This window comes from Dipteris shenzhenensis, chromosome 13 (assembly GCF_047967505.1).
Source record: "Dipteris shenzhenensis isolate YYH24624 ecotype China chromosome 13, Dip_SZ_1.0, whole genome shotgun sequence".
Taxonomy (NCBI): Eukaryota; Viridiplantae; Streptophyta; class Polypodiopsida; order Gleicheniales; family Dipteridaceae; genus Dipteris; species Dipteris shenzhenensis.
Genome location: NC_141608.1, coordinates 34,081,721 through 34,107,299, shown reverse-complemented (window position 1 = coordinate 34,107,299; position 25,579 = coordinate 34,081,721). Strand labels below are relative to the sequence as shown.

The 25,579-nt window shown below is 44.8% G+C and overlaps 1 protein-coding gene across 2 annotated transcripts in view; it reads right to left on the bottom strand.

Moving 5' to 3' along the window:
• Positions 1–25,579, bottom strand: part of LOC147895332 (uncharacterized) — a 212,144-nt gene that overhangs the window by 134,637 nt on the left and 51,928 nt on the right. For both annotated transcript variants that reach the window (XR_015542004.1, XM_087383874.1), the window contains exon 6: positions 8,124–8,220. Coding sequence is in view for 1 of the 2 variants with exons in the window: in XM_087383874.1 (XP_087240000.1) it covers positions 8,124–8,220 (97 nt within the window). In the remaining variant the exon portion in view is untranslated. The remainder of the gene's footprint in view (positions 1–8,123; positions 8,221–25,579) is intronic.

The window sequence follows — 25,579 nt, the reverse complement described above, 5'->3', positions numbered from 1 at the left end:
ATCACTTTGAAAATGACTGCAGGCACACCGACACTCGCAATTGGAAGATTCGGAACATTTTGTTTGATGCATATGTGGTTCAAACAGTACTCTATGGAGTGGAAGTATGGGGAGGCAGCATTCCCCCATCGACATGGAATGAGATCGAAAAAATGCAGAAGGCTTTCTTACGCCACCACTTAGGTGTAAAGGCAACTATCGGTGCTACTATTAGAAACAGGCAGGAGACCTATCGAGTTCCATGCTTTGGTTAGAGTACTGCAATACTTAGTGGAGGTACAACAAATGCAAACAGATAGATTACCTCACAGGGCATGGATGGCCAGCATGAAACTTCAAAAGAACCATAAGAGCAAGATCATTTGCACAGGATGGGGGACAGATATAAGGAAGTGGTTCAGCAGATGGAATGTAGACTCATACCTGACTATGCCACCCGCAAGAATTGATATCCAAGAGTTTCAGATGTCCCTACTGAGCACTCTACAGACTCAATGGCTAACAACAGAGAAGAGGGTGAAGCTGGAGTATTACCAAGATCACATCAACCCCACATGTTGGTCCACATATATGACAAAAGAGGCCCCTGCTCAGGCATACATCAGCACTTCCATCCCCTTGCTCTATCGCAGAAATATTGCTAGATTCCGGACTAGATCTCACATGCTTGCAATTGAGAAGGAAGCGTGGTTGAATCTTCCGCGACATGCCAGAATATGCAGATTTTGTGACTCTCAAACAGTGGAGACAGAGGCACATATAGCTCTGCAGTGTCCCAGTTATGCACACATTAGGGAGGACTACCAGAAGTTACTGGAAGACTCCACACAGTTAACATCAGTCCTTTCCACTACCTCGCCGGCAGCATTAGGATCTTTTGTTACCCGCCTCTTTTTGTACCGTCAAGAACTTGAAAATTCTTGACCCCTCCATACCGGAGGAGACTTTTCTTGTACACCGTTCGGGTCCCATGGGTTGTTTTCAGGCCCCCGTGGACGATAATAATGGGACAGAGAGAGGTGAGGGAGGTGAAAGATAAAGAGAAAGGGAAGAAAAGAATTTAGAAAAGACATGAAACAAAGAGAAAATCAAAACTTAAAAATAACTCAATAAAAAAAGCTTTAGTTATGCTCTCATCATTACCCAAGGATAAGCTTCCACCTATTTTGAAAGATTTTGGAATCACATGGGTAAATCCAATGCTTACAAAAGCTATGAAGTCCAACCCGACGACGACTACAACAAAAAGAAAGAAGAAGGAAAAGAGAAGAAAGGAAGAAAGATCGATTAATGTCTTCGGGAGGCCTCACGGGCTTATGAGACAAAGCACACCCCAAAAAAAAAGGAGCTACTACATCGCTAGGTATCAGAGAATCGAGGAGTGCACGTGGGACTTCAGCTCGAAGATATTATAGCATACACCATGTTCTAATTCTATTATGAAGTAGCCTTCATTACATCAGTTTGAGCCTAAGAGTCTTTGGGTTTGGATTTGAAATCCCTAATTAATGTTTGTCCATCTCAATATGCCGCCCATTTGCCCCGCTTTCTTGGACGGAAAAAAACCTGCTTCTTCCGGCATACCGATCAAGCATTGTCTCTAGTATGCTCGAAAGCTATGCTTGTCTTGAATCTGAGTTGACGGCGAAAAGCCTTGCACTCATCATCGTATCAACTATTGCAGGGGACGGAACCAACGGAAGGGGGGCATGTGGAGTGGGTGGTGTAGGATAAGGCATGAAGGGCAGCCTCGTGAAGTGAGCGGGTGATCGGAACGGCTTGGTTTTCTAACAATGGTATGTGATCGATGTATATGAGCAGTGTGTATAGACGGGCAGAGTACTTACAAAAGAGATTGTTGTCAAAGTGTATGTCATTGTAGGTAGTGTGAGTGATTGATGATGTTACAAGAGGAGGGGTGGAGATGCTAAAGAAGAGATAGGTGTGGCTTCCTTTGGGGGAGGTGGTGCAATAGAGAAGTCAGTGATACAAGATGTGAAGGTCCGGGATCTCATGGTGTAGTCAAATATGCTGGAGGCTCTCCCATGTGGGAAACAAGTGAGAAGGCCACTGATTGAGACCTGTAGGGGTGTCAGATCCTCATCCATGAAAATCGATGGGTGGTCCCGTAAGACCAATCTACAGTGTAATGATGCTCGTCAGGCTTGAGTATCGTCGAAGCTTATGACAAGGGACTACTCGGTTGGGCTCTCACCCGCCAGGCCCCCTCGATCGCGTGCTCCGCACCCACCAAGATAAAAAAATATAGCCCGGTGCAAGGGTGGCTCTCCTATGAGCTGCGAAGATATCTCGCATCTGCGTCTACCAGGTCGTCACTCTTGCAGAGGGGACGTGGTATCTGTGATCTCTGTATCTGGCAGGCCATATCGATGGTGGCCCCTCTAGTCGGACAATCTCCCTTGAGTATAGCTGCGATGGGTTGGACCTCCATCGTGCATGCCCTGGTCCGTCTCTGCATCTCCCACTATACCTCCCCACGTCACCGTCTAGTCCCGCCAGCCCACTCAGACCTCATGTCATCTATATCCTCCTCCTCAACTCCACTACGTCCAGCGACGTACTCAAAAGTGTAGAAATCTGTAACCTGTCTTTGGACTTTATCTAGCTTGGTCACAAGGGCCGCTGTCTCCGAGCACGGAGACAAGAGCAGACTTCTTCCTCGACTGATACCTCTCAGAGCTCTATCACGGAGTCCTTTCAGCCAGATCACATAGACCCCCACGAGACGAGACCTCGACATGACCGTGACCCAGAGCCTGTGACCCGACAGCTCAGACAGAGGATTGACACACAAATCATACTTGGGGACATCCCCTCCTTGTTTAGGGTCGGAACCCGACCAACGGGGGTCACAGTGGCCCTAGTTAGACGCACAGCTACAACCAGGAGATGTACTAGGATTGCACCCTTAAGGGGCCAACGGCGCTCTATTGCTGACCTCATGCCTCCACTACCTCATCCATCCTGATGTCCTGCTACTGACGATGATGATGATAATGATGATGATGATGATGATGATGACGATGATGATGAGATTGATATATAGTCGACTATCGACATGACTATGTTGTACTTAGGACTTAGTACTGCCATTTTGCATTTTTTCTGCATTGGTGTGGATGCTTGTTTAGTACCTCCACTACCACAGCTCATTGTATCAGGTTTTTCACAGTCTCATAGACCGATCGGTCTTCCGAAGACTTAATTAACTTTATTTCTTTCTAATGCGGCGCATCATGATCTCTCTATGTCGTCGCATCTCCATCAAATAAAGACCCATGCACACTTGGTCCTGGAGATGGATCAGTTGAAAGAGAGGCCCAAACCCGTGTCCCTCGGGAATAAGCAATGGTATCACCCTAGGATCTCATAGTATGTAGGGCAAGTACATAGGAAGTCTCTACAAATTCCTAGCACTCTACCTACGAGCTGGAGCTGCTGCCGCTACCCCTGGAAGTCCCGCTGCCCCACCATTTCTGCCCTCTCCGTCTCCCCCCCTCCCTTCTCCTCCTTTGCCTCCCCCCTATCAGCTCCACCCCCCGCCGCCTCGCCCACCCCTTCGCCTTCTTTGCCACCCGCTCCTCGACCCCCTTCCGCCATCTCCTCCGCCTCCTACCTCCTCCCCTCCACCGGTTCTTTTCCCCTTCCCCTCCGCCCCCTGCCTCCTCTCCCTTGCTTGCTCTTCCGTCCCCCCACCACTTCTTCCACTTCCCCCTGCCTTCTCCTGATGATACCCAAGTGGGAGCAATGGCACATCAATGCTATATTGGAAGGGAGGAAGTCTATCCATGTGGAGCCCTAATCTCTCGAACCACCTATCGGCACGTGCATACCAACACCTCTAGCCACCCGCAACTGCTAGGGCTATAGACGAGGATAGTGCTAACCATGGTAGTCTAGGATGTCCTCAAGTGTAGTCTCTGTACCCTCTAACACGCCATAGATATGTTATGACCTGGAATACGGTGTCAAGCTGTAGTGGAGACGACCCAAACTCAGCCTGGATGATCTGATGGGGAACCGATGGCTTACTACGAATCATCTGTGATAGCATAAGAACTAGTAGACGCTCTACTCGAGCCCACTCTGCATCTGAGAGATCCAGCCCCCCACAAGGGCTACCATGCATCCCCATTGGTCTGCTGACCAAGGAGTCAAATAGAAGAGCCTTGGTCGAGGGTCCTGAAAGTGAGTGGAAGCACTGTCTCTCCAACCTAGCCAGCGAGGCATATCCTCTGCTCAGACGGGCTTGCATCGCCGGTCTCATCATGAAGATAGGTTCTAAAAAGAGGACCCCTTGGTATGTGTAGGACGAAACAGTCTCAACCGGTGAACCATCAAAAGTAAACCGCTCTCTATGCATGGCTGCTCTGGATGTATTGAATATCATAACCTTAGTCTAAGCAAGATTGACCTTCAAATCATGTGACTCGCAAAAGGATTGTCGTGTGTCTAAATGTCACTGAAGGCCCTCCGCACAGGAAGATAGGAGTACCACATCACCTGTGTAGAGTAAAATCTGAATCAAAGCGCCAACAAGAGAGCATCCATTCCCCCCAATGTCAACGTAGAGTAAAATCTGAATCAAAGCGCCAACAAGAGAGCATCCATTCCCCCCAATGTCTGCATAAATGTCTCAAGCTCATTTATGTAGAGGCCAAACAGGGTTCGCGAGAGAGGACACTCATGTTTGACCCCAATTGTGCTCATGATCTCATCTATCCACCCTGCTCCTATCCAGACCCTACCTAAAACCCTCTTGTAAATTGCCATGACAGCCCAAATTCTCTCTCTGGCATAGCCCAACTCCTGCAATCGTCTAATGAGGTCAACTCTCGGTACCGTATCAAAGGCTTTGCGAAAATCCACAAAGCAACAGTAAACCCTCTACTTCTATGCTCTGGCCTCCTCAATGACACACTTGAGAGTTAGTATGTGGTCCATGGTCCCATCATCATGTTAAAATCCATCCTGCACCTCTGCTCTAAGTCCTTGTATCTCTGTGAATCGGCTAACCTCGGAGTCAAGTACTGATGCGTAGATCTTGGACATGACATGTCAATCGTGATGATCCTGTAGTTCTTCGGGTTCATGGGATCCCCTGCCTTATGAATGGGTGAGATGGTATTAAGGGTCCATGTGCGTGGGAAGCCAAAGCAAACATCTGCATTGAAGAGCTTTGGTAGGATTGGGGCTAGGATATTAATCCCACACGCAATGAATTCAGTTCACAATCCCTCGTGATCTTTCGCTCCAGCATTATGAAAAAGAGAAAGTCTATTAATATCCCCGGGAGACCAATAGGTCTCTGGGACAACAAAATCCATCTAGTACATCTGCTTAGGAGGGCACATGGCAGCTCCCAAGTAATCCAAAAAAGTAACTCCAGCTAATTAGAGTTCCTACACAATAGTCTAAAAACATAATCAGCCATACATCAATTTAAGACTGAGAGTCTTTCGGATTGTTGTGCCTTCACGATATACTGCCCATTTTCCATCCTTCCTAGTAGGCATACCTTGGTCCCTTTTAACTTTTAACGTGTACATCTCGCTCTCTAGATTTGCCTAGTGATACTGGCAACGATCTCCCAACACGTATCCGAAGGTCCTCAAGGAGCCCTGAACTAAGGTTGGTACCATTTATCATAGATATTAACTTCTAAATCTACAAAAGGTTGAGTAATGCTAAGATCCAAGAACCGCAAAAGATTCTAACTTACTATACAATATAGTTCACAAAATTCGTGAGTATAAATTACTCCACCAAGTGGATTTAGACACTTGTACATAAAATCTTTCAATTTTGGAAAGCGTTAGATATATAAGTCTCCTAGGAAGATCCTAATCTACCTAAGTTTATGAAGATCGATTGGATTGGTCTTAGAAGAGATTAATTGTTGCATAAACTCAAATTTGTTGGTGAAACGATAGAAGTTTGCTAACAATACAACATAGCTAGTGTCATGGGAATACCAATGTTTTGTTAGAATAAAGAGGCCCTCCTATAGTTATAAATACATTATCTAGAAGAAAGTTCAATTAACAACAGAAGTGGGAGCTCAAGATCCTACAGTTTGCTGTCCAGTGTCTACCTCTGACATATGTGGCATCTATGAAGCTCATCCCTATTCACATACCCCTATAAATTCTTTGCGAACCAAACGATTTTTTAAAATCCACAAGGAGTAGTTGGTTCATCCAACTTGTCCTTTTGTGCTAAAAACCCAAAATGCATCTCCTCCTTGCTGACCCATTATTTTGCAAACAAAATTTCAGAAAATGCTTGCATCTGCCCCAAAAATCTAACTCACATTAAGTCTAGATATATCTGTTAAAATTGCCCTGAGTCTACACTTGACTCAAAAAGCTGCAACCGTAGCTTAAGCCCCAAAATGTATCCAAAAGAAATCACAAAACTCTAGTTTTCTGCATGTCCTTGCAGATGTCAGCTTGTTTCTCTGCAAAAAGCAAATTCGAGGAAAAACTTCCAAATTTTATAGACAATATACTTGAAATAGACAAAAGCCTCAAATGTCACACTCAATCCGCAAATCTATTCCAGATCTACAGAATCCCCAAAATCTGCAATGCCAACAAGGCAAGTTTACAAATGCCCAATGTACTGATTGAATCTGCATGCAAATACGGAAGCAAACAGCAACCACATACAACGAAACAGGTTGTGGGCTGGAGTGCTACACAAATAGGCTGTTGTACACAATACCAAGGCGGTTGCGGGTTGCAAAGACATGTGAAAGGATAGAAAGTAGGTGTTGCATAATACTGAGCTAGTGGTGCATAAGTCACGAAGACAAAATAACTCTTCGCACAATATTGAGACGATGGCGCATGGTCGTGTGAGGACAAAACAGGCAATGCAATGTGGAGATGAGCGAAAAAATGTTGCGGAGCTTATAGATTGTGGTGGATGGTCGCTCTAAGAATATGTGTGGATGAACCCAAATGAATGACATATAACAACCAAATCCCACTCCCATCCTTACTTCATCCCACATCAGGTTGGCTCCCATTGTCACCTGTCAAGGTTTATCCTTGAAAGGTAGATCTTTACTAGAGGACCTTCTTCTGAGGTAGCACTAGCTTCAGCTAGTAGAGTAGGGCTCTGATACCAAATGTTGGGAATGGCAGTGAGAGGAGAACACAATGTGGAGATGTATTGAGAATCCAAGAGCAGTATTCCAAAGAAAGATAAAAAAGAGAGAGATATCCTCTACAAAGGAACCTAACCCTAGGGGAAAACACTTGTTCTAGGTTTTGGTTCCGAGTTTGGGTTCACTTGTTTCGGGTTTTGGGTTCACGGGCTCACTTATTCCGAGTTCCAGGTTTACTTGTTCTGGGTTCCGGATTCCAAGTTCCGGTATTCTAAGTTCACTTATTACAGATCCCAAGTTAAATTGACTTATTCCATGTTCCACGTTCAATTGTCCAGGTTCCAAGTTCACCTACTGAGTTCACTTTGTTCACTTGTACCAGGTTTGGGTTCACTTGTTCAATATTCACTTATTCCACGTTCCAAGTTCAATTGTTCGGGTTCTGAGTTCACCTATTCTAGGTTCACTTTGTTCACTTGTATCAGGTTTTGCGGTCACTTGTTCCGAGTTCCCGATCAAATTGTTCCATGCTCGTAGTCCACTTGTTTCAAGTTATTGGTTCACTTGTTCTGGGTTTTTGTGTTCATTCCTCATGTTTTCTTTGCAATCCTTCCAATAAAATCTATGTCCCATGACCTAATTAAGATTTGATTCCATTGTGAATTATCATTTCACTCAGCTGCAACACACCCCAAAGGTTGCAAGTGTACTAGGATTAATCAAAGCCAAACATCAAGCAAGGACACTAGTATTGTGTGAAGAATAAGAGGAACCTGTAAGGACTCATAGAGAATTATGAGTTGAACAAAGTTAACATGAAAGTTCATGAACTTTTTAACATCATATGTAATGTCGAAGGTGGATGCATTTGTACAAACAAGCAAGAGTTCCATAAAAATACTGTGTACAAGACAGCGTGATTTTCCAAAAATACGCCACACCAGCTAAACAACTTTTACAAAGCAAGGGTGCAAGGAACAGGCTTCACATGCGAGGCAGAAGTTCCCTAATGGAACCAATCTTGTAGAACCAATTGCTGCATGTGTCCTTTGCTTCTTGGCGTACATCATCTGCTGTAAAATTTTCTGCAAGCAAAGAAAACCAGGAACAAGGATTTAGCTGAATATGAAACTGCAATTGCAGCCGAAGAAAACGCAAATGTACATTGGCAGCCTGCTTCAAGGTTGCTATACTAGCATCCAACCATTCAAATCAATATTAAGTAAATCAATAAATTAATCACAAATATCAGATTTGGACATTATCAATAGTGAACCAACTAAGCCCATTGAGTAGGGATAGACTATAAAGTATGTGATTCAGAGTGGCACGAGAGGAGGGTGAGACATCGCCATATGTACCCTTACATCAGGATATCCCAGACCTTTCAGCCCGCGGGGAAGTTCTCCTTGTTGGGGACTTCAACGCCAGGACGAGCACGCGCCAGGCACCACTCCTGGACTTCCGAGACGACTCTATCATGCTACCAGACATGGACCTAGACGGAGTAGGTATGACCAGGACCTCATCGGACTGACACGCGATTCTTACACCATATGGACACGCGCTCCTTGATCTGGGCAGGACGCATGATCTCATCATCTACAACGGGCTTGACCTATGGCCCTCCTCAGGTGGTTTTACTTGCTTCCCACACGGGGGGGGGGGGCACTAGTGTAGTAGATTACATCATGGGATCCCCTACCTTCACTTCATGTATCACCGACTTCACCGTAGCACCACTCCCTCCAGGAGCTGATCACACATACCTATTCTTCACTATCGCCACCCCACGCTTAGCCACACCACATACACCACATAGGAAGCACGACACCTACCATGACATACACTTTGATCACAGCTTCTCACCGGCCTACTCTGGACGCCTAAACAGACTCCTAACCTACATCGATCACATACCACTCATAGAGGACCGTGCTGCCCTGATTAGTCGCACACTCCACGAGGCTGCCCTCCAAATCTTTCCCCACACCACAGGGTCCACTAGACCACCACCTCTTGGTTTCGTACCCTGCAACAATTGGTACGATGCGGAATGCAAGGGTTATCGCCGCCGACAGCTCCGACTTGAAACCAAATGTCACCTCCCGAACACACCAGACATGGTACGCAAGTACCGATGACTCGTACGTTGGAAGAAGTAAGCATTTCTTCGTCGAAATGAGGAGGAGCTGCTGCACATCTTGTACAGCAACAACTCTAAGGATTTTTTGCGGAGATTCCTTAAGCGTAGGTCTCCATCACCCCTCACCGACACGAGAGTCTGGCACACGCATGCTCACCATCTTTATGATGCCCCACACCAGCCCACTCCAGATCTCATACACACACCTCGCCCCACCACGTTGTTCACCAGAGGGGGAGTCAAGGACGCGCATTGAAACTGCACAATGGCCGAGCTAAGGATCACAAGGGGCTATGCACTGAGTTTATCGCATAAGGGATTGACACGTTAGCCCCGATCCCAGCAAAGCTATTCAATGACGTTGTTTACACCGGGTTAGATCATATGGGGACTGCACATCAGGGAGACAGAGGTTGCCATGGTTGGCTCTCGATTTCTCTATTAGGTTGGCAGCAGAGGGAGATGAGCGATGCTGGTATGCACGGACTCACAGATGCTTTGTGAGACTAGGGTTTCACATCGATAGGATACCTCCTTTTCAGTATAGTTTAGATGCCCCTCCGGTACTCCCACCCACCATCTCGATCGGGCCACACACCAACCAGGTCATTCGAGAGGATCTCCTACAGCTACACACCTTTAGGACCTGGTTGGAGCCGAGGGAGCTTCCAGTGAAGCTCAGTTTCTATAGAGATTACTGTCTTCGTATTTCGGAGGAGGGATTCATCACACCACCGAGGTACACTGAGCTTCATATGCCTCACTCACTACGGATCTCCATGGGACAGCTTCAGGTATCATCACACCGCCTCCGCATAGAGAGCGGCAGAGCAGAGGGGATTCCTAGGGAGCATCGCTTATACATATTGTGCGACTGTCAGGAGGTTCAGTCGGAGGAGCATTTTATTTTCAAGTGCCCAGTGTACTACGAGATCCGAGGTCGCTACCACTGCCTCTTCAAAGACGGCTCCGGGCTCCTTTCCAGATTCCTCGCCTACCCAGATCAAAGACCTCGCGGCCTTCATTCACAAGGGGGTCCGACACAGAGAGTACTTACTCAGGAGACGGAGCTTGGCCACATCATCAGACACCTCTCAGAGCAGAATCACAGAGTTCTTCCCATCGAGTGACATTGATCGTCGAGTCTCTAGCCGCAAACGTGACAGAGACCCCGACACGACAATCGCAACACGACACACGAGACATCGAGGGGACACACAGATCACTCTAGGGGACCTCCCGTCATTGTTTAGACCCGGGATACGTCCCACGGGAGTCACGGTGGCTCTGGTCTTGCATCGAGCCTCATCCAGGAGACCGAGACGCACAACACCCCTTGATGAGGGCCAGTGTCCCATCACCGGCTATGCACCATCCAGGGCGACATGACATACGGAAGATTCCTCTCCGCTCCAGTCCTTTTCTTTTCATTGTTACATCCAGATGTATTTGATTATGTATGATCAGACTTAGGATTTAGCACGGTGTTGATGCTCGTTTCAATAGCTCCACCCTTACTGTGATTTGTATCAGGTTTTCTTTCAGTCTCATAGACCCATCGGTCTTCCGAAGACTCTAATAAAATTTCTTTCTTTATTCCTTTCTTTCTTTCTAGTAATGTTTGAGAGATTTTAACCACAATACAATGCTACTGCAGTATTTGTAAAGTTATCATCCTCACCTTTAAGAGTGAAATAACTAGGATCACTCCATATTTGCATGCTACCACTGATAAAACCTTTTCAGAGGAAGAGGGCATTGTAGGCAAAAAACAAGGGCAAGCAGTCCTTCAAAAGCTAGCACCTAAAAGTGTAGAAGAGAAGGAACGCCCCAAGTGAGTAACAAGGACAAGGGAAAGAGAGGAAAAGAAAAGAAAATAGAAGCTGTAAAGGGGGAGGGAGATTCAGATTTGTTTTTTCTTTAAGTCACACTCCACCAAGTTTCTGCAAATTGCTCATGTTTCTATCAGTAACTTATCCCGGTGCCAACAAGGGTCAAGGCAAGAGTAGGAACAGGTGTGGGCATGTACTTCACAGCAATCGAAGGAAAATGTGGAAAAGAATAGCACAACCTACAACTAAGAGATTAAAGAAGACAAGCATCACGGGAGATGGGATGAAGTTCTTTCCCCCACATTCTTTCGGAGGTTCTGACATCCGATATATGATGATACGACACCTTCTAATACAAAAAATCTCACATAAGACTGAATGCCTTGTTGGATTTGAATTTGCAACACTCTCAGATATTGCACAAGATAGAGAAACCTCGCAACTCGAAACTAATTATGTAAAGTTTGCAGTTCTCTTATATATCGAAACAAAGGCTACATAAAATGAAGAAGAAAGAAGATTGTCTGGCGATGCATTGAAGACACAACTATAACTATAAAGAAACCAAGCGCTACTACAAAAGATGATCTGAACGACCATTTATATTCAATCATGACTCGGACTAACCTTATGGTTAAGCCTACGGGATTTGTTGCAAGACCCTACAACATTGTGAGCAACTACTCCCACAACTTTATTGACAGGAGAGAACGCATGAAAGCTGACTCTCATGAGCAAGAGCTGCTCGGACAAACAGAGAAATCTCTCAGCAAAGAGGCAGCTTATAACTATTAGAAATATTTATATTTCCTAAGGCAATGGCCAATGTTATGTACTAAGGGGCTAGGGGCACTTTTTTCCCTTATTAAGGTTTTCTACCCCTAGCCTTAGTTAGACGTTGAGGTGTGTGGGTGAGTTAGCCACCACACATCTTTTAACCCTAGTTAGGGTTCATTCTAGGGTTTCATCTCTATGGTTATCCTAAGCTTTGTAGTTCATTGTTGCTGCTGCAATTTCATTCCAGCTTGCTTCAACTCCATTCTCTCACGTTCTCTCACTTCCATTTCCAACATTTGGTATCAGGGCAAGTTCCCCTTCATTCCCACACCTCCCACGCCTTCTAGCCTCAATTCTGTTGCGAAAAACTTCACTATTGTTGCGAAGAACTTGGCCAAAACAGTTTGTTTTTGCTGGCAGCCACCTCCTACAGGGTCCTCTTGCTTGGGCACCACTTTTGGAGAAGTTCTATCCTTGTTCTGGACCTAGGTGACCAGTTTTTGGGGTTTCTTTGCTGATTTCAAGCTGATTTAGACCAACCACCGCCTCCTACTGCAAGTCCAAGGCTGGGCGCCTCTTTTTGAGCAATTTAGGAGCGTCTTTTGGGCTGGGCAACCTCTTTTTGTACCTGTTTTTCGACAAAAACGTCCTGTTGAACCTGTTTTTTGTGGGATTTGTTGTTGTTTTTCGAACGCAGCACTCATTCCTAGGCTGGGCGCCTATTTTTGGAGGGATGGACACACTTTTCGAGGTGTTTTCAGGGCTGGATACGCTTTTCGAGGTGTTTTTCAGGACTATTTTTCTGTTTTGAAGCTTTTCTACCACTCTCGGAACTGTTTTGGAGCTTCCGGAAACTTCTCCTTGCTGTTTTCAATTTGTCTTAGGCAGTATTGTGCAAGGACAGCTCATATTTTGCACTTCCAAGTGCATTTTCAGTCCATGCAGTTGGGGACATGCTGTTTTTTCCAAAACGGAGATAAAAATCGGTCATTTATTGCTTGCTAGGGCAAGCATTCTTGAAGAAAAACACATAGTTCATGGGAGATCATTTTTCTTGGAGCTCTTTTTGGAGGCATTTTGCAGCCCATTTGCTTGGGTTTTAGGTTCATAAACTTTCAGTTCTATTACTACTTGCATTGGGAGCTCTTTCCCTCTCATTTGCTTGCATTTGTTGGACAATATGGCTTCACGTTCTCATAGTGGGGAGCATGCTTTTTCAGCGAAGGATAAGGGCAAAAAGAAAGTTCATCCAAGTCAGTGGTTCTGGACATGTACATGCAGGTGGGACAGATAAAAAGGATGACTCAAAGCCTTTCAAGAAAGGAAAGTGCCATTATTGCAAAAAGCATGGTCATCACATCAGTGGGTACCCCAAGAGGCTTGCAAAAGAGAAGAAGAAAGAGTCTGGTATGGCAATTTCAGGCTCAGCTCATCATGCAGGTTCTGAGGATACTTCTGCTCATTTTGTTAAGCATGATTGTGCCTTCTTTACTTGCATCTATGAAGCTTCTTGCGAGTCACGTATTTTCAGCATGAATAAGATGGCTAAGACATGGTACTTTGATAGCGATGCTTCCTACCACATCACCTCACATAAATCTTTCTTTCATAAGTTATCCACTGCACCGGTTGGCAAAACAATTTCTTGTGCCAATGATTCTTCTTATCCAGTTAAAGGGATTGGGCACATTTCACTCACAACCGTGGATGGTTCAGATCTTTGCATCCAGGATGTTTTGTATGTCCCTGGGATTAAGAAGAATTTACTTTCTATCTCTTCTTTCTCCTGAAGAGTTTACCAGGTCATCTTTGAGGATGGCAAATGTACGGTCCATCATAGGGAGAGAGATTATGCATTGGTTTTCACAGGTACATTTATGTCACAGGTTATTTCAGTTTGATGCCTATGAGAAAGGAGCATAATCAGCTTTTGTGGCTTCTACCTCTGCCATGCAAGATACGAAGTTATGGCATGCCAGGTTTGGGTATGTAAATTATGGCAGCCTTATGTTATTGCAGAAGCTTAATATGGTTGATGCCTTGCCTCATTTCGAGACTCCTCCAAACAAATATGTGAGGGGTGTATTTTGGCTAAAATCCATCGTTTTTCCTTTCCCAAGGATGGTGTAGTCCGGGCTACACAAAAATTATAGCTCGTTCATACTGATGTTTGTGGACCCATGCGCACTCCATCTCTTGGAGGTCATCTTTATTATGTTACATTCATAGATGACTTCACATGTTTTACTTGGTTCTTTGCTCTTAAGCAGAAGAGTTTGAAGTTTGCAATGTGGTCAAACACTTTGTTGCCTCGGTTTGAAATCAATCTGAACGCCGCTTGCAAACCCTCCATTCAGATCGAGGGGGGGAATATATGTCCAACGCATTGCAACAATTTTTTGCTAGGGCATTACACATCAATTTACGGTGAGGTATACTCCTCAATAGAATGGAAAGGGTGAAAGGAAAAATCAGTCACTCTCAGAGATGGGGAGATGCGTGCTAAAAGCAAAAGGGTTGCCACACAAATTTTGGAAGGAAGCCATCATGTGCTCAAATCGTATTTTACACACATGTCCCACGAAGGCTCTTAAGGTCATGACACCTTATAAAGCCTGGTTTGGTCGTAAGCCCGATGTGGGCTATTTCCGTACATTTGGTTGTTTAGCATATGCACATGTGCCTCAAGAGTTTCGTGGCAAACTTGATGACAAGGCAAAGAAGTGCATCTTTATTGGCTACAGCAGTGAAAGCAAGGGGTATAGACTTTATAATCCCATGACCAAGAAGGTTATCACTAGTCAGGATGCTATCTTTGCTGAAAATGCAGATCTGCCCTTTGCTGGTTTTGACATAAATTAGGGTCCTTTTGAACCCTCTGACGGGATGCTGCCCATTTCCTTTGATGTTGCACCTGATATACAAGTGGAAAATCATAATTTGCAGCAAGATGCTCTAGTGGCTGAGCCTGTTCCTCAGGAAGAGATTGATGATGCCATAGCACGTGAAAGTACAGCAGTGTAGGAAGCAAAATCAGTAACTCATCGGCTACTCCGCACTCCTGAGGACAGCAAGCTTTCAGAACCACTTCCTAGCCGTACACAGAGTGGCACTAGAGACACTGAGGATGCCCATTTCTGTGAGTTTGCTTGGGTCAGCAGTCTACTTGAGGCAGAGGAGCCTGATAGTTTTGATGATGCATGAGACAATGTGCATTAGATGTAGGCGATGCAAGCCGCTCCATTTAAAAAAACCACATTTGGGAGTTGGCGGACTTGCTTGCCGACAAGAAGGCAATTGGCATGAAGTGGGTGCATAAGCTCAAAAGAAAACCAGATGGGTCCACGGACAGGTATAAAGCTCGCCTTGTAGCAAAAGGCTATGCACAACAAAAAGGCATAGATTCTAATGAAACCTTTGCTCCCACTTCTCGTATGACCACTGTTAGGTGTGTGCATTTCATGGATAGAAGATATATTAGTTGAACATTAAAACTACATTCTTGAATGGGGACTTTCAAGAGGAGGTCTATGTTTCTCAGCCCATTGTATTTGTGGAACCTGGCGAGGAAGACAAAGTATGCAAGTCGAGAAAATTGTATGGTTTGAAGCAAGCTCCACGAGCTTGGTATGCAAAGATAGGTGCTTTTTTTACTAGCCAGGGAATGCAGAACAGTCCACATGAGAGTACCCTTTATGTCAGGAAGGAAGGGGGCATTTGCTCATCATTTTTCTCTATGTCAATGACATGCTGCTCACTGGTACTAATGCTGCAAAAATTGCAGATTTCAAGGCTGAATTACGGCAGATGTTTGAGATGTCAGATTTGGGGTCGCTTCACTACTATTTAGGCATCCAGTTTATACAAGATGATAGAGGTATTGGGCTGTTGCAGTCCAAGTATATTGGTAAGCTCCTGGAAAGGTTCAGATAAACCACAGGTGGATTTCCATTAAATGCAAATTGAAAAGAGTGTCTTTCACTATAGCTTCAATGTATGCCTGTACTAGTTCTATGGCTAGAAGAGCCAGGTGGGATTCTTTAGTAGAGATTGGCAGTGACCGTGTGATATTAGAGGACTTTAATATGGTTGAGTGGTCACATGATAGATGGTTACAGAAAGGTTCTGTTTTGAGAGGTCCTGAGCTTCAAATTTGGGAAGACCTCAAGGAAAACTTGCAACTGGTGGACATTGGCTCTACTGGCACTTTTACCTGGTGCAAAAGACAGCTAGGAGAACTCAGGCTTGACAGAATTTATGTTTCTCAATCCCTCCTAGATCAGTCCTTGGAAGCCAAGCAAAAGATTTTCTCTTCACTTACATTATCAAATCATAAACTTGTCACTGCTTTGCTAGATATGGGAAATGGGAGGAAGGGTAGCTCTTGGTTTAAAACTGACCCTTCTTTATTTAAGCTTTAGACTATTCAGAAGCAAGTCATTGAAAGCTGGAAAGAGGAGCTGGAAAAGTTAGAACAAAAGGCAAGGCTACAAGGCACTAATGCCTAGCAATAGCTACTAGTCAAAAGAAAGAGATCAAATTACAGGAACAACTCAAATTACAGAATACTAAGGTTTACTTCAAGGCATGGTGGGCAGGCAAAATAGACAGGCCAACCAAGGAGGATTTTGAGCTTATTAGAAAAAAGAGAAACCATGAAGAAATCCCTTTTCTGCAAAAGGAAGATGGGTCATATGCTATGTCAGATGAAGAAAGCATGAAGGTCATTGTTGGTCATTTTCAAGAACTGCTCAGCACTGTGGATACAACTGATGAACAGGTACTTGATGCCAGGAAGAGATGCCAACAAGTTAGACAAAGAATGGTGTTAAGTATGGACAGGATGCAGTTGAAAAATGAATTTTCCATTCAAGAACTCAAAAAAACTGTTTTCTCCATGGCAGATGGCAAAACTCTATGTGAAGATGAACTCCAAATAAAACTTTCTGGGACATTGTTGGACCTGCCCTTTTGGCAGTGTGGCAAGAAAGCTCTAACAAGGGTTATCTCCCTCAGCACCTAAATGGAGGTGTTATCAAGCTCATTCCAAAAGAAGGTGACAAATCTGTCTTAAAAAATTGGAGACCTTTGACTATGTTAAATTGTTCTTATAAAATACTTGCTAAAGCTCTTGCTCTAAGGATGAGGAACAAGATGGACAAATGGATTCTACAGGAATAGAAAGGCTTCATCAAGGGCAGACATCTATTGGAAGCAATCATATACCTTTGGAAGGGTTGCACTCATGCTGAGGAAACTCATCAAGATGTTTGCTTATTAGAATTGATTTTGACAAGGCGTATGACAATTTTCTACTTCAATCTCTCAAGAATTTGGGATTAGGAGAAAAGTTCACCTCCTTTGTTGCCCTGCTTCTCTCCAATCCTCTGCCAGAGTTTGTGTTAATGGGGAGATGACCCAAAATTTGACTTTAAAGAAATCCATAAGACAAGGATGTCCTTTGGCCCCCTTGCTCTTTGCTATTACAGCTGATGCCTTGGGGTGGCTAACAAAGGATTACTGCAGATCTTTCTGCGACCACATCAAATCCTGCAACATTTGGTTGAAGCACACCCCATTGCATTTCAACAGCAAAGATGCCTACAGTCATCTGGGGAGCAACCCTTTGCATTTCAAGGGGTTTATGAAGCCTAGTGCCACCTTGAACTACGATCTCCTGCCTTGCATTCGAAAGAACACTCAACTCTGTATGCTGCATCTTGAAACTTGAAACCATCAGGTGGTCAGTTGTAGTAACGATGGGATGATTGTGAGCTGCATTTTCCACAATTAACTGCCCTTCCATTCTCATGTGCATCACTTCATCTAAATCTCCATTGTTTCAAAAGCTCTCAGTCCAAGATAAATCATGCAAAAACAGGGTATGCCCTACTCACAGGAAGATCACAGATACTCTTAGATCAGTTGGGGTGCAAAAAAAATCAACATGGATAAATCTTCCGATTGTTGGGCATTCGTATGGGCTTCAAAGTGAGGATGAAGGACACATGGGAATGGTTTCTAGACAGGTTCAAGAAGAGAATAAATAGACTTAGAGGATTCCAGGCTCATCTAGCAGGTAGAAGGGTTGTCCTTCATCACTGTATCTATCCTATCTCCATTTTCTACCTCTCCTACTGGTGCCCTTCTAAAACAGGTTTAGAAAAGTTTATCAGAACTTGCAGATCATTCCTTTGTGGGACAAGTGACACAAGAAGGAGAATCTCAAGGGTCAGATGGTCTTTTTGTACTAGACCCAGATATAAAGGGGGATTGGGAGTGGTTAATATACAATTAGCTGCTTACAAACTTGTTGCTACTTGGATTTTAAAAGCCATTACTTCCCCTCATAGTGATTGGGCTAACTTACTTCTCAGATATTTCAAGTTTGTTAGGCCATATAAGGCTCCCAAGTGGAAGAATTTCCCTCTTCTGTCTGCTATTGGTAACCCTGAGCCATGTATGACTAAGGGAAGTCAACTTTGGAAAACACTTTGGAATGCATTTGAACGGATCAAGAGTTACTTAGTTTTCTCTGGAAAAGAAAGTTTCATGGCACTAGATTCAATTTGGGTTTCAATCTTTTTAAAAAATAATCAGTTATGTGATAAGGACTTTTCTAGAGCCTGGCAACTATCAAAGAAAGGGTTGCAAACTTGGGGTGACTTGTGGAACAAGAATAATTTCATATGGAAGTCCTGGTTAGAGATCAGAAGAGAATTCAGATTGCCCAATGCTGATCAAGAACTGGTTATGAACATCTTCAGCTCTATTAGGGTGATGTGACTTGGAAAGGTAGCAGAATTTTAAACTACTCCAAGGAATTTAGCTAGGTGGTAACTCTCTCTTTTACCCAACCCCACTCCAGCTGAAAGTATAGAAGAGGTGCTGCTCACCCTCAACACCAAATGGAAGCTCTCTGACAATGAGAGAAAGTGGAAAGTTAGATTTTCTTTGATCTAGGAAAAAAAGATTCCATCAAAAATGTCCACACTCCTGTGGGGCTGATCCTCCATAAAGCTGTTTGGACCAACTACAAGAGTCTGAGTATTGGTAAAGGAGATGGAATTTGCAAAATTTGCCCTGGGACAAAGGAAGATATTGTTTATTTGTTCATAACCTGCCCTAGAGCTAGGAAGGTCTGGAAGGTGATCCAACTCATGATAGGAGAGCCTGTCAATTGGAAGTCTCTGCTTTTGGGAGATGCCTTGAAGATACCTTATGCCTTGTGGGTCATTATCAGAGCACATGCACTGTGGTTTATATGGATTGCCAGAAATGCCTTTCAGTTTAATGATCAGTACTTAAGTGTTGAACAATTATTCATAAGTTGGTATGGTAAGAATGCAACTCTACTTGCTAACTGACTCTCCTTTTTTCTTTGCCCAAGCTAAATATCTTTTGGACCAAGATATTCATAACTTTAATGATCAGATTTCTCAACTACAGGTGGAAGTTGATGAACACCTCAGATCTTTTGAAAGCTGCTCCAACTCCAGTCATCAGGATTGGCAGACCTTTCCTATCCCTCCTCTGTTTCCAGTTAAAGATGAGCCAGATGTTTGAGTTCTGTGTACTGAAACTTTTTCTCTTTGCTCAAAATATGCAAGTTACTTCTCCCTCCAACAGCAGTGTCAGATCAGTTTATCTCATGACAACAGAGCAAAACAAGTGGACTGATTTTTTGTGGATTGTCACTCAGTGCGACCTTTTGTTGCTAGAAAGTTATTCCTCCCCTGAAAGGAAAGTTTTGTTCAACAGGGATATCATTGTACAAATCTTATGAAAATAATATAAGCATCAACTCTTTTTTTGCCCCAAAAAAAAAAAAAAAAAAAACTACATAGTTTGTCAATTGGGAGGATGTCATTCCTCAACTGAGCTTTGCTCCATAACAGAATGGCAACGGAATTGGAAACCACCCAAAAATGGGCATAGAGACACGAACAATAACTGGAACAAAAGTGAAGAACACCATGGCACACATAGATCATATGCAGAAAACTCTCATGTCCTCACAACCCCCTAAACCAAATTCATATGTTCAAACAATGGATAGCATAAACTTGGACAGTACAAAAGGGGGCATGTTCCTTCATTGCCATAGTTAATGGAATGTGAGGAAACTTGTATGGAAACGTATTCATGTGGTTATCGATCGTTTGACTTCTCATAGCACCAGGAAAGCTGTTGTATTGGAGCATAGCTAAAAGATCCTTCGAAAGAAAGAAAGAAAGTTTATTAAAGTCTTCAGAAGACCGATGGAGAAAGAAAGAAAGTTTATTAAAGTCTTCAGAAGACCGATGGGTCTATGAGTGTGTGAAAATCCTGGTACAAACGAGTTGTGGTGGTGGAGCTACTAAATGAGCATCCACACCAATGCAAAATGCAGAAAATGCAGAATGGTGGTACTAAGTACTAAGTACAACATACTATATATCAATCTCATCATCATCATAGGACATCAGGGTGGATGAGGCAATGGAGGCATGAAATCGGCGATAGAACGGGTGCAGCCCTGGCCCGTCTCCTAGTCATAGCTCTGCGCCTAACAAGGGCTACAGTAACCCCTATCGGTCGACTCTAAACAAGAAGGGGATATCCCCAAGTGTGATCAGTGTGTCAACCCTCTTTCTAAGCTGTCGGGTAACTGGCTCTGGGTCCCGATCATATCGAGGTCTCGTCTCGTGGGGGTCCATGTGATCTAGCTGAAAGAACTCCGTGATAGAGCTCTGATAGGGAGCAGCCAAGGAAGAAGTCTGCTCCTGTCTCCGTGCTAGAAGTATCCTCTCGCCGTGTCTGAGTACCTCATGAATGAAGCCTGCCAAACACCTCTGGTCTGGGTAAGAGAGGAATTGCGCCAAAACCCCATAGCTATCTTTGAAGAGGCAGTAGAAACGCCCTCGGATCTCATAGTAAACAGGACACATGAAGATGAAGTGCTCCTCTGTCTCAACCTCCTACATGTCACATAATGTGCATATGCGCCTCTCCCTAGGTAGGCACTCTGCTCTGCTGCTCTCGATACGAACTCTATGTGAAGAGACTATGTGAAGAGACCCGGAACTGCCGGAGAGAGATCCTTAGTGAGTGGGGTAAGTAGATCTGTGTGTATCTTGGTGGGTCAATGAAACCCTCCTCTGTGATATGTAAGCAGTGATCTCTGTAGAAGCTAAGCTTCACTGGGATGTTAACCTTGGTTTTACCCAGGTTGACCTTCAAATCATTAGACTCGCAAAAGGACTGTAGTGCATCAAGGTATCTCTAGAGCCCCTCTGCTGAAGAGAACAAAAGAACCACGTCATTTGCATAAAGCAATATCGGATCAGCATGCCAGCAAGAGAGCCCCCCCCTGTGTCTGCATCACTGTCTCAAGCTCGTTAATGTAGAGGCCAAACAGGGTAGGTGATAATGGACACCCTTGTTTGACCCCAATGGTGCTCATGATCTCATCTCTCCATCCAAATCCTACCTGAAACTCTCTCGTAAAGTGCCATGATAGCCCAGATGATCTCCTGGTCCTAACCCATATCATGTAGACGCCATATGAGGCGGGCTCTCGGAACCGTGTCAAATGCCTTGCGAAAATCCACAAAGCAACAATAAACCCTCTGCTTCCGTGCCCTCGCCTCCTCAATGATGCACCTAAGCGTGAATGTGGTCCATGATTCCATGATCACGCCGAAATCCAACCTGTCCTACTGCTCTAAGTCCTCGGCACTCTGCAACTCTACTGACCTCGAATCAAGCACTGATGCATAAACCTTGGACATGACATGTCCAATCATAATGGTTCTGCGATTCTCCGAGCTCATGGGATCCCCTGCCTTGTGAATGGGTGAGATAGTGTTAATGGTCCAGATGTGTGGAAACCCCAAACAAATAGCTTCATTAAAGAGCTTTGCTAAGATTGGGGCTAGTCCCCCCACTTGGCTGCTAGCCCCAGTTCCAGAGATCCCCTAGGCAGTGAGCTGGGTTTCTCTGGAATAGGCTGGTTTTTCTTTCAGCCTTTTCCGGTTTTTTTCCATACTCAGCACCTTCGGAGCTGCTGTCTTGCATGAAAATCTTTCAAGCATTAATAAAAGGTTCCTTTCTTTGAAAAAAAAAATTTCGGGGCTAGGAGATTAATCCCATATGCAATGAACTCAATGCATAGTCCCTCATGATCCTTTGCTCGGCCATTATGAAGTTTCATTGCGGCATCCTTTACCCCCTGCCTTAGTGAAGAGGGTGTAGGATGTGGGCATGGCATATGTGAGAGGTTAGGGACGGGCTGATTTGGGATGTCGTAAAATGTGCGTGCATAATCATACTAGACCTGAGAGTCAGTGAGTGGTGAGGGGGACCGTCCCTCTAGAAATCTCCGCAAAAAATCCTTAGAGTTTTGTTACTAAACAAAATGTTCAGTACTTCCTCTTCGTTCTGGCGAACGAAATCTAGTTTCTTTCTACGTACCAGTCGACGATACTTGCATAGCATCTCTAGTTCGCTCGGAAGATTGTTTTTGGTTTGGAATGTGAGCTAACGGTGTAAAGCCTTACACTCATCATTGTACCAGCTATTACAGGGTACGGTCCGAGGGGATGGTGGGTGGGTGGAGCGGGTGGTGTGGGGAAAGCGTGAAGGGCAGCCTCGTGTAGTGAGCAACTGACCAGGGCAGCACCGTCTTCTAATAGGAATATGAAGTCGATATAGGCGAGCAGTATGTAAAGACGGCCAGAGTAAGCAGGTGAGTGGTCGGGGTCAAAGCGTATATCATGCTAGGTGCAGTAAGAACTCAGTAGGGTGGCAGCTGCAGCACAATGGGGAGTAGAAATGCTAAAGAAGAGGTAGGTATGATCAGCCTCTCGAGGGAGAGGTGCTACAGTAAAGTCAATGATGCGAGATGTGAAGGCAGAGGATCCCATGATATAATCGACGACGCTAGAACCTCCCCCATGTGGAAAACATGTGAAACCACCTGAGGCAGGCCATCTGTCAAGACCATTATAAATAATGAGATCATACATTCTGCCAAGGTCTAAAAGGGCATGCCCATAAGATGTGACCGGACCTCATCTGTCAGCCGAAACCCGTAGCATACCCACATCCTCAAGGTCAATGTTTGGCAGTAGAATGGAATCATCTCGTTGAGTAGTGGTACCTGACGGGGCCCTATGTCCTCGGGTTGAAGTCCCCAACTAGGAGGACTTCTCCGCAGCTAGAAAAGTCAACAATGGATTGATAAAGAGCTGCAAATGGAGATGTCTCATCCTCATCTCGAGTATCTCTAGCAAAGTGGGAGGTCTCAGGAGGGAAGTAGCATACTACAACAAACAGATCCCGGCTGTCCAAGTGTCACATCCAGATCCAAAGAAACCTAGAATGTGCATCTCTCAGCTCTACTAAAATGGTCCCCAACAGTGTGGATCTGTAAAGGACTGCTACTCCACCTAACCCTCGCACTCCCCATGTATCCCTCATCTCATCTATGTAGACAGACTCCCATGTGTACCCGCTGACTACCGATAGTGGACGCTCTCGACTCTGATGTGTCTCTGTGTAAAAGACTATGTCATGACCTGTGTAGGATTCCGAGAAGTTCCTTGGTTCTGATCATAAGGTACCATTACAGTTTCAAATGGTGCAGGATAGGTTCTCGGATATCTGAGTCTCATAGACCCCGCTTCCCTATGTAGGAGAGGGGACTGGTGCCCGACGGGGGCCTATAAGAAGTCGTCCCTCTCGTACCACTGTCCAATTCACCTCCTTCCGGGCCTGATCCCGCTACTGCAACAAGGAGCACGTCTTCTCAACCTGTAGGGGGGTGAGGTCCTCATCCATGGACATCGCCGGCTGATCTCGTAGAACTGACCTGCGCCGTAAAGTTGAAAGGCATGCCTGAGCGTCATGAAACCATATGATCAGGGGCTGCTCTCAATTGGGGTCTCTCCCCACCCGCCATGCCCTCTCCATACCGTGGGCCTTAATCACTCACTGGGGATCGCGACCTCCATCAACTCCCCTGCTGATGGCCCATGCAATTGACGACCAACCAGCCTATGAGCATGCAGCACCTCTAACCCAAAGCTCACGACCAGTGCAACCCGATCCAAGCTCACGTACTTCTCACAGCTTCTGCTGCTTTGACGCCCAAGCCCCACAGTCGGCTCCTCACCTCTTAGTCGCCATCAACTACTCACAGAGCTCTCTTCTTCACACACTACGATAGCTTCCTGCTCATGGAACGCGCTTCCTTCGTCTCAGGAGCTCCCGCCGACCTGCACAGTAGAGACGCCAAGCCAATCCAGTAACTCCCATATGATGGAATTCCCCCTGCTAGCAACTCACGATAGCGTGCCGACCAAAGTCCTCCAGGCCTTTCATATTAGAGACACCCCCCAAAAGCTCATCACCCGTCACCTTCATACGAAGATCATTGTTTGCAGCTACTCTCTTGCTCAGAGAGTACACAGCTCCATCCTAAAGCTCTCAACCAGAGCACAGCCTGTCCCTAAAGCAAGATCTACCTCGCACATCTCCCCTTTACGTGATGATATTCAGCCTCCTTCCCCCACAGAATCTCTGCTCGTCGTCTACAAGCCCACACAGTGCCACGCTCCTCTCCCGAACTCTCCAGCAGCCACCATCCCACATACCATGCCAGCTCGTCGACCAGAAGCTTGGAGATTAGATTCACGTAGCCACCTTGCATGCAAGGGACACGTCACGCTTCTCTAGATTTTCCAGCCACGTAGTCAAGTCCATTCTACCACTCTTCCATTCCCACAATTACCCCCATGACATTTTGGACCTTAGTTACATACATTTCAGTCCATAGATAATTCTTGAGACATTCACACAAACTTGCCCACGCCTCATGAGCCAAAAGTTCCATCCAATGCCCACAATCTCAGACAAAGAAAATGTCTCCTCCCCAAATACATTTATTATTGACATGATACATATCAAAAAGAACTCCACTCAAAACTCCATGAAGACGTGACGAGTAGACGCAACACTGAACACATGACCTCCCTAAACCGACACAAACAACGCGTTGGACATCTTTTGCTCTGGAATACTTGGTGCATCCACACTACTTTTCATCATCTCCTAAAAGTCCACGTAGAAGTATCTACCATCTCAAGAAAACATATACATCAGTGTAGAGTCTTTTATGAGAGTGTCCAGAACTCAAAGCCACCACCAACTAGCTATGTACATAGCTATGCACCTACCCATCAGCATGCAACAAGTGAAAAACATATTTACATTTTTATCCACACATCTCTAGCAACCCCTTTCTTCTACTGTGACATTCATGTCCAGCAGAGAGCCAAAAAGAGATGAAAGATCCAAATTTTCTTCTTCTTCACTTTGCACTGACTTCCACCGGTTCTGCCACAGCCCACTATCTTCATGATCCTCCTCTTTCAGTGCTACCATCAATCGTGCAAAGTATTTCGTCAACCGGACACCATTGACTCTCTTCTTATGTTTCTTACCATCTAAATCAGTTAATTGATAAGTTCCATTTTCAAATTTCTTCTCCACTCTGTATGGACCTTCCCATTTGGTTTGAAAAGCAGTATGAAATGTACTATCCAGTTTGCTATTATATCTTAGAGCTAAGTCTCCATCTTCAATTTCTTTTTTCTTAATTTTTGCATTTTCCAATTCTTGCCTCCGCATTTGCACTCTGGCATA